The 10,560-nt window shown below is 36.2% G+C and overlaps 1 protein-coding gene across 2 annotated transcripts; it reads left to right on the top strand.

Annotated features, from left to right (window-relative positions):
* The first annotated feature begins 5,272 nt into the window (after positions 1–5,272).
* On the top strand, positions 5,273–9,775 carry mTerf3 (mitochondrial transcription termination factor 3). Of its 2 annotated transcripts, XM_067786665.1 has the most exons (4): positions 5,273–6,264; positions 6,341–8,433; positions 8,520–8,635; positions 8,877–9,775. In XM_067786665.1, exons 1-2 carry the CDS (start codon positions 5,316–5,318, stop codon positions 6,616–6,618), a joined length of 1,227 nt encoding a protein of 408 aa, XP_067642766.1. In that variant the 5' UTR covers positions 5,273–5,315; the 3' UTR covers positions 6,619–8,433; positions 8,520–8,635; positions 8,877–9,775. The 2 variants fall into 2 exon arrangements, with proteins under 2 accessions (XP_067642766.1, XP_067642765.1); XM_067786664.1 differs by having other exon boundaries at positions 8,520–9,775.
* Positions 9,776–10,560: the final 785 nt, after the last annotated feature.

Here is a 10,560-nt window from a genome sequence, read left to right as displayed (position 1 = left end):
GTTTTGAACATATTGGACTTACATCTTTTTGCTACTTAGTGCACAAATTTTGTATGAAATTTAAATATAATATCATTACATCAGTAGATAATAACCACACAATATAAAAACACTGTGACATCATTCCCTCTCAAAAGCTAAACATTTAATGTGATGGCGCTTGCATACGCGCAATTTATGCTGTCTACATCTTCTCGATAATTTACAACTTTCGATATATTTTGTTGTATGCGCAGCAATTCTAATGTCAATCTTCTTCTTATTCTGTTCTCCACGTCCAAAATCTTTACATTATCGAAATCAGCTGCGTGCTTGCAATCCGTCAGGTGCTGCGCTAAAGTTGTGGTGTTTTTGTTGTTTTTTGCGTCTAACCTGTTTTCATTTATTCTCGTGTTGACCGATCTTTTTGTTTGTGCTATGTATACCTTCCCGCAAAATTCCCCCTCTTTTCCTCCCCCACATGGTATTTCGTAGATTACATTGTGTAGTTGCTCCTTTTTGATTTTGCCTTTGGTTTTCGTGTATATGTTTTGGATTGTGTGATTTGGTTGTCGTTCGTAATACAGAATGAAGCCTTTAAATTGTTAAGTAATATAATGAAAAGATTGTGTCCAAATACCCCCCAGCGGGTTAGGGGTCAGAATTTACCCGCGGTAGGTATGCCTGTCGTAAGAGGCGACTAAAATACCAGATTCAAGGGGCTGTGTAGCGCAACCCTTCAGGTTGCCAGCGCAATATATAGCTTCTCCAAACCCAATTGTCAACCTCACCTATCCGCGGCGAATCCTGTTTCACTAACAGACGAGGGTCTGGGGGGTGGGTTGGTGGGTAGGGAGGGTTGGCCTGAAGGTTAATTGTGGCCACATAAATCGTTCCCGAGATGGTCGGGCTATCACTTTAATGGTGCTGTGTTACCGGAGCGTACCAGATCTGTATCCGGCCAATGAACCATCACATCAATAACACTCCCCAAAGCCTTCGGGGAGCAACCTTATCGCTACAAAAACAACAACAACATTGTGTCCAAATCCTGAAAAAAAAAACTATAAAATTTGTGTCAGTGAAATGATAATTATTGCTTTTGGTTATTAGTTTTGAGGCATCGTCATCGAGTTCCTTCTGATCGTATATGCCGGTTCTTTTGCATTCTTTTACATGCATAAAGTGCCGTTGAAGCCTTCCTCACCCTCTCCTCCACGTTGAGCTTCCATGACAGCTTACTGTATAGGATCATTCCTACTTCCCGAGGTGGTCCGGTATCGGGAAGGCTCCGTTCGAATACAGCCGAATTTATCCCCTGGCTACAAATCGTCCAATAGGCACGGTCCGCATAACACCCTGGATTAGGGGATTGGCAGTTCTTGGTCACCGACATCCCGCCGCCCTCCTATGAGGCGAAATAGCGTAGATGCCAGTCCTAAACAGCTCCTCCTCATAGTCCGGCGCTATGGAGATCGGCTAAGCTCTCACACCAACGACGATTTTCGTTACAATTGCTAGTGCATGCTCTCCAAGATGTAGATCCTGATCGAAAGTCACACCCAAAATTTTAGGGTGTAAGACAGTCGGTAGGGTAATGCCATATGGTCGACATTTGGCGCGGTCATGTTTTAAATAAGGTCACCGATGATTTGGTTGGTGACAATATCAGGTTTCGCGAGGCGACAAAACTGGAGAGATTGGGGAGATAGCTGTTTATTTTATTACAAAGCTCATCGATGTAGGAAACAATAGCATAGGCGTAGAAGTAATAGTGACTCCTGGTGGTAAAGGTAGCTATTGATATGTAGAAGTTAAGCAGAAGTTTGAATATGAGTTTTTTTAAGTTATAGCAAAAAAAGCGTTGAGGATTTTTAATATCTTACCAGGTACCTTCGTACATGTTTCTAAGTATGAAGAATAAAACCTATTCAAACTCAATTTTCACCAGGACAAAGCCGCTGAGACTTCGCTATACTTTAACATACAATACGTTACCCCATTTTAGCACAACTATCATTTTTTGATTTTATTAAATTTTATAAAATGTTTCTTCCTCTACAGTTCTATTTCGGTATTGGATGGTAAATATGGCTTTCGCATTTTCTCCATCAATAACTGTGAAAAGGTGGAAGAAATCTATGCGTGTAAATCTCACATATTATCTTGGTCGAGCGTTGCTTCAATAGCTCTCTAGTGGTGATGGTAACAGCAGAGAAACCCAACTGTTTACAAATGTTACACTTCAAAAAGAATCAAAATATCTGCCATTGCGTCAAATACCCACAGTATATGAATGAATCGATTGCACCTAATTGTCTGCCTAACGCATAGTATACATATTCATCAAATCGAAAATATTGCACCAAACGAACTTGGTCTGAATACTGAAACAGTACACATATTCAAAATCGATGAGGAGGCTGTGATGATGGTATAGGGTGAGTTGTTGAATAACATACGAAAACCACTTTAGCCCATCTATTAGGGGACTCATGATAGCATATAAACTTATAAGGTGTAAAATTATATCCATTTACACACGCTGTTATATGAACGCACCTAGAAATACTCTTGATAAACTTGATTGTTTATCAGATGTATTATTGCCAAACAAAAATTGTTTGATTGTTAACAAATTAAAAAATGCCAGGATTAAGTGAAAAATCAAAACTAAAACGTCTTTACTAAGTTATTCTTGTAAATGACTTGCTGATGTTGGAGATTTCTGATAAAAATGCCTGCTGTAATGTCTGCAAGGTTGCATTCCTTTGAGTTTACCGCGTTTACACAATGAAATGTGCGCGTAAATTTATACAACATGTGTAAATGATTTTTCATACAAAATTTGACAGCTCGTGCGTAAACTAGATAAATTTATACGTTTACACACTTTATAAGGCATTTATACGGTTACATGAGTCCCCCTTATATATTTGAATTACAGCTAAAGCTTTACAAACAGCAAAAATTGCTGGCGCCAAGCAATTGGAAAAGGCAGTAAAGCATTCATCACACTGTACGGATGGTGTAAAGTTAGAAACTGCTGTTGTAACAGCTGCCACCGACACAACGGTCATCTCTACTTCGCCGAGTAGCGGCTCGTCCAACTATCTATCGAAGACAGTATAATCATATCTTTTGCCAACACAGGTTAGCGATGTGCTTGCACATGAAAATATTTCAATTGGAAAACAAAAACCAATTAAGGAGTTTATGTTATTATTAAAGTACTTACTTTTCTTTATATCAACTGTATTAATTTAAGTTGCAATTTCATGTGCATATATAATAAGGGATGTCGTGATACGATTGCTGTCGGAATTAGATTTGAAACCAATCAATACTCCTGCTAAGGGTTGCAGAATTATTGCTTGAATGATTAGATTTAGAACAATAATAAGTCTGAATCAATTACAATTCGTACATTTTTAAGTTCATCAATTACGACAGCAATCGGATTCCACGACACCTTTGAATATTCTTGATCTGAAAAAAGAATAAACCTAATCTGAATTTCTACTAAGCTTTAAGTTGTAGATTATTTAAATAATTGGAGTTTTTTCTGAAGCTTAAAATTATTTTCTGTTCACTTGGAAAAGATTTCAATTGGAAAATAAAAACCAATAAGGCGAGTTTATTTATTATTAAAATTCTTACTTTTCTTTTTTATCAACTGTATTAATTTAAGTTACAATTTCATGTACATATATAATAAGGTATGTCGTGATACGATTGCTGTTGGAATTAGATATGAAACCAATCAATACTCCTGCTAGGGTTTCAGAATTATTGCTTGAATGATTAGATTTAGAACAATAATAATTCTGACTCAATTAATAGTCCTACATTTTTTAATTCATATTTTACTTTATCACTTTCAAATTCAATTACGACAGCAATCCGATTCCACGACACCTTTGAATATTATTCCTGATTTGAAAACAAGAGTAAATCTAATCTGAATTTCTACTTAGCTTTAAGTTTTAGACTTAAATTGATTCAAATAATCAAATTTTGTATTCGAAACCATGTAAACAAGTTAGCTGCAGCAATATAGCTCAAAGCAATTAATATATTTTTATGTTGTTATTAAAGTACTTACTTCCTTTTTATATTAAATGTATTAATTTAAATTGCAATTTCATGAATATATGAGGCTCCAAGATGCAAAACCAGATGAATCCATGATATGTAAAACTTAGAAAAGCACAAAAAAGCTGAAATTTTGTAAATTGTTATGAATTTTCAATACGGGTTTTTAGAATGTTGCTAGGCGATGCAATATTGTTGCAACTTAAATATCATTTTAAAATTTTTAAATATCTGGTTTTGCATCTAGGCGCCTCATATATTCTTTATTTGGCAAAAATTGACTAAATCTAATGATATGTTTTAAATAAATGTTTATATTATATGTTGGCGGCCACCGTGGTGTGATGGTAGCGTGCTCCGCCTATCACACCGTATGCCCTGGGTTCAACTCCCGGGCAAAGCAACATCAAAATTTTAGAAATAAGATTTTTCAATTAGAAGAAAATTTTTCTAAGCGGGGTCGCCCCTCGGCAGTGTCTGGCAAGCGCTCCGATTGTATTTCTGCCATGAAAAGCTCTCAGTGAAAACTCATCTGCCTTGCAGATGCCGTTCGGAGTCGGCATAAAACATGTAGGTCCCGTCCGGCCAATTTGTAGGGAAAAATCAAGAGGAGCACGACGCAAATTGGAAGAGAAGCTCGGCCTTAGATCTCTTCGGAGGTTATCGCGCCTTACATTTATTTTTTTTTTATTTTATATGTTATGTTTGGTTATTATAATTAAAAATAAATATTGAAAATTAAATTATTTTGGTTCATATTTTATTCTCGTGGCTGCTACAGGTAAAGTAAATCGGCAGGTAAAATTCAAGTTATATGGCGGTTATATAAACGGTAAAACCGCAGTAAAATTGATTGTCAAATGACTCGAAAATGTAGAGGAAAAAACCGAAAATTTGACCGCCATTTGACGAGCATTGTGACGTGTGTGAGCAGCACAGTACTATGCCCACATCCTATAAGTGGGAGCGGAATGCACAATCACATAAATAGGTACGAAATGGGAAAAAAATGTAAAAAAATCTACTCTCGCTAGTGCAAACGTGACTAAAATTTAACAAGGGCCGTGACCGCACAATGTCGGTCAAGCGACTAGATGACGTGGAGCGTTTGGGTAGTAGGCTTTTTCTGGTACAACAAAGTGCAACCGTGCAATTAACTCTCACCCACACATCGGCATAAAGTACACATGGCATGCAATTGTCAAAACCAGCTGGTATTTGTTTTGGTAATAAAATTGAAAATGTTGATTTGTAGAAATTTTTGCTTTTTAACAAAAGTTGTTAAACAAAATGGTGCTGCAGTAAAATATGTGCCACAAATTGCACGAGAGTTGCGCAATCTGCCAAGACAAAGTTTAGAATTGGACGAAGCAAAGGAAGTTGATAGAGAGCTGCCCAATCATCGAAGACAAACAACGCAAGTTGATAACATACATAGCCGCATTAGAGAATCTGCGAATAAATATTTAAAAGATGAGCTGCGGCAAATGGAAAAGGAGCATGATCCGAATACTAGCACAACTAAAGCAACATCTTCATTTGGTTACAACAACAACTCACATTTGCCAATTAGCACAAATATTGAAAATGAAGAAGAGTCGTCATTGGAAGTTGGTGAGGCAAAAAAAGACTATGTACCCACATTCAACTTTGCAGCTTATGTCAATAAATCGCCAACACTGCAACAATTTGTAAAACTTGGCGTCAATTTACATAGCATTGAGAGACGCAAAGGCTTGGCCAAATTTCTATTAGGCTTAGAATTTGAAAAGGATGTGAAACCATATCTTTACTTTTTGCAAGATCAAGGTGTCTCGCCAGATTTATTCGGTGAATTCATTACAAAAAATCCTTTAATTTTCAAGATTGACGTGGATGATTTGCAAACCCGGGTAAATTATTTAGAATCGAAAAACTTTACAGTTGAACAGCGTCTACGCATATTTTCACGCAACCCATATTGGCTGATGTTCTCCACTCGACGTATCGATCGACGTTTGGGACATTTTCAAAAAGAATTTAGATTGAGTGGCGATGATATACGTTTTTTAACAACAAAACAGCCACGTCTTATTACATACAGTATGGAACATATACGCAAATCAACATTTTGCATACGCGAAGAAATGGGTTTTGATAAAGATGAAATAAAATGTTTGCTCTTAAATAAACCACGCTTATGGATGATGAGTGAGTCCTTGATATAGCTTTGAGATAAATATAGCTAACGCAAATATTTTTATTTTTTTGTTATTTTTATTTGCAGAAAGTGATGACGTTATTGAACGTTTTGCTTATGCTCATCAAACTATGCAGCTGTCACATGGTATGCTTTTACAATTTCCTGAAGTGCTTGCATCGCGGGAATTCCGTTTGAGTCAACGTCATGGATTTCTTGTTACACTGGGGCGGGCCCAATATGATCCTGAAAAAGATTTATATATTTCGCCAAGAGATTTAGTTAGTGGCAACGACTATCAATTTGTGCGAAATGTGGCTAAGAGCGATTTGCAGACGTATGAACTGTTTTTGAAAACACTTTAGAAAGATTACAATATGTATGTATGTGTTATTTTGTTTTTGTTATATCTACACTATATATTCACACAACTTTCTTAAACTGTAGAACAAACTATATTATACTTTTAAAACATGTACCGTAATTTATTTGTTATCCACCATATCAAAGCATGAAATTCAATTTCCCGTAAGTCCTGTGTTGCATTAAAAAAGAGTGCTATGATTGGCAAGGAAATAAGCCCCATGATTATTGTTGTTGTAGCATGATTATTCGCTAGGTGTTAGACATGTTAATGAGAAGAAAAAATCAGTATTGAGCTGGAAGGGACTAATAAGTCACACTTCACTCTACGTGCGTGGCCTGAAGGTTTAATGTGGCCACATAAATCGTTCGTTAATGGTGCTGTGTTACCGGAGCATACCGGATGAGTTTAACCGCTCGTGTCAGGTTAACTTTGAGTAAAAAGATAACTTGCCATTCTGCAAGTAGGTCTTAGTGGAAGTTGTTGTTGTAGCAGTGCTTCGCCCCATCCAATAGGTGCGACCGATCACAAATTGTCATAAATATCCTCTAACGGGAGTCCAAGGAAAATTGCAGTTTCAACAGGGGAGGACCATAATGAGAGGGGTGTTAGAGGCGTTGGTTCCACATTACAATTAAAGAGATGGTTGGTGTCATGTGGGGACACATTGCAAGCGGGGCATACGTTTTGTATGTCGGGGTTAATTCTGGATAGGTAAGAGTTTAACCTGTTACAGTATCCAGATCGAAGTTGAGCTAGAGTGACTCGCGTTTCCCTGGGGAGTATGCGTTCCTCTTCCGCAAGTTTTGGAGTTTTGGGTACTGTTCTTTGAGTACTGGATTCACCGTGAAATACCGGGAGTATTTCCCTTCCCTAGAGGTACCGCTTGCTGCTCTAAAACTTCAAAGTATCTCTGAGCTAAAGGGCGGAAACATGACGGCATATGAAATTAATAAGGAAATTCAAAGCAAGCTCCGCATTGCAATGGCCCAACGCTCAGAATCTAGCGGGAATGAGGTGTCCATTGCCCATTGTGGATAGAACTCTTTGGGAGACAGGGAATCCATATACTGACCCTGAGTCAGAGGTCTGGTTGGATGGATCTAAACTTGATAAACGGGAGCTGACGTCTATGGGCCAAACTTCAAGAAATCGGTACCAATGGGATGCTACCCCACTATTTTTCAGGCAGAAATCCATGTAAAAAAACTTTGCGGTTGAAGAGCTACGAAGAGGCTTATGCTCGAGGAGTATCCTTATTATATCAGAGCCCGGGAGCCTTACGTGCCTTACAATTTAACATAATTTCTTTTAAGCTAGTGGATGAACGCAACGGAATCCTAAATGATCTATGGAAACACAAACAAGGTTTTATTAGGATGGTTCAGATCGCTTTTGTGGACTCACAAAGACACACACTAGACACTAAAAAAAAAAGACACTAGGGAAACTTAGCCGTTCAGACGACACTAGATTAACTGCACTGCCCAGGGCAGAGGCAGGCCAAATTGTTTATACTCCCAGCAGCCAGAGTATCAGCCAATCTCAATCTAAGCAGAAACCCCTGTAGGGTTCTTATTCACCCCTATCATGCATTTCGACTTGGATGGAAATTTTCTCCGTTTGGCAACTTTGGTATCATGCGTTCCGTTTCCATTCAGTTCAACTTCGAAATTTACAATTCTGCCTATCATGCACTTCGATCGTAGCTCCGTTTTTCTAAGTTGCAATTTTGTTGGCGGAGAACTTTTTGTTTTTTTATTTAGCTGTACAAATTTTATTAATTTGCGTGATTTTTTTTTAATTTTCTTAAAATGTAAGTAAAACTTTTATTTAAGAGTTGTAAAACTCACGATATTTCCAGTTTTTGCGCTCGAATGATGTTTTTTGATATGCTTTCAGGTCAAAAACAACAACACCAGAGCAATATGGAAAATTGGCAGATATGATGGAGAGTAAGCCAGATATAGCCAACGGTTTCCACCAGCGTCCGAAGGAAGATGTGCAGGCTCCAAATTGTAAGAAAATTGTCTACTTTCACGTGCAATTACTTACAGCCGATCGATCATCTGGAAGGGATCGCACATATCTCGCAATCTTCTCCTTTCAATTCTCACCACAGCATTCTGAGATGCGCTGCTCTCCTCCTCAACCAGTAATATCGCCGCGGATAAGGATTATAAATAAATAAAAATTTTACTTTTATTTATTTTCTTTGAACAGCACTAATTTGTGTATTTTTGCTTTGTTATGTTCCAGTTTCACATATTTCATGGCAAACAGCTGATTTCGAAAGATTTATAGCTCTTCCTCTTCTTCTTTCAATCCAATTGCAACGCATGATACCTACTTTCTACTCCGACGGAGCGTAGAGCGGGAACGTAATCGAAATGCATGATAGGGGTGATTATTTTTATTTAAATTTGGATTTTAGTTACTTTGAACTTTGCAATTTTAAAATGTTTTATCAATATTTTAATTTTCAATATTGATTATTCAATGATCAAAAATTTTCATTGTTTGAAGTTGGTAAAATAAAAGAATTAAAAAGATCAGAAAATATAATCCAAAATACATTAAAAAAAAAGAGAATTTTTAATTATAACTTACAACCCCTCACTGGATACTATGCTGGACACGCTGTAGTCTACGATATCACTTAAGTAAGTTAAATCTATCCTCAAATCTGTCGCTCTTTTGGGCTACAGGATGAAAACCCGGTTCATATTCTCTGCGAATGCGGCGCTCTGGCAAGGCAACTACTCCCCTATCTATCTATCCCCATGTGATGTGGAGTAAAAGCCCTGAAGAGTTACTTAAAATCGAAAAGACAATTGAAAACATAATTTTTTCTTTTTCTCAATTTATATTTTCTTTTTTATTATTTTTTTAATGCATTACTTATATTTTTTCCATTTGTTGTTTTGTTATTTTATCAAAAATGTCTATAATATATATTAATTATATAATAATGCATATACACAGGTGTAGATATATATATATATATATATATATGTATATAATATAGTTTTATGTACTCATTGTATATAGGGAAAAGGTTTTTACTATGCGCATTAACGATATTTTCTAATAGGTATTTTTTTCTTGTTTAATAAAATTCACTTAAATTTCTTTAATCAAATCTAAAAATAAAATTATAATCCATTTGTTCCATTTGAATAAATATGTACGCATAGTAATTAGACCGTATCGAAAATGAATAAGTTCTCCTTACATTCAATATAAAGAATCCTTGCAATGCAGTGCTCACATCATTGTCATTCGAATACAATTGTGCTGTATATATCTATGTGTGTACCACATTTCAGATTTCATTCGAAGTGTGGAGATTGTATTTTTTGGAAGTTGCATAAAATACTTTGAATATATATATGTGTTGAATGGTTTGGGATAAACTTTACTTTTTGATACGGTCTAATGCCAATATATATGTATGTAGCAAACGTTTTTTTTAGAGGCAACAACTTCATATCCAGGTGCACTTCAGAAAACGTAAATTGTACTTCAGAAACCGTAAAATTGATTTCAGAATAAAAAATGTTAACTCAGAAGCTGTAAAATGTACTCCAGAGTTGCCAATTGCATTTCAGAAATCGTAAAATTAATTTCAAAACAAACTATTGGATTTCGGAAAATGCAAAATATTTTTCAGAAGTCAATTGTACTTCAGAAACCTAGAACGTCACAACACCGTAGGGTCTGTCTTCGAACAGCATGTTCTGATTCTGAAGTAAAGTATAATACTTTTGAAGTGCAACTACTAAAGCACAATAAGTGGTTTCTTAAGCACAATTTACGATTTATGAAGTTCAGTTGAGTATTCTGAAGTCCATTTAACGCTTTAAGAAACATATTTTACGGTTTCTTAAGAACTATTTACTATTCTGAAGTACAATTTACGGTTTCTGAAATGAAATTGACT

Source organism: Eurosta solidaginis, chromosome 5, assembly GCF_040869045.1.
Source record: "Eurosta solidaginis isolate ZX-2024a chromosome 5, ASM4086904v1, whole genome shotgun sequence".
NCBI lineage: Eukaryota > Metazoa > Arthropoda > Insecta > Diptera > Tephritidae > Eurosta > Eurosta solidaginis.
Note: the sequence above shows the minus strand (reverse complement) of the source record. Positions and strands in the feature narration are given on the sequence as shown.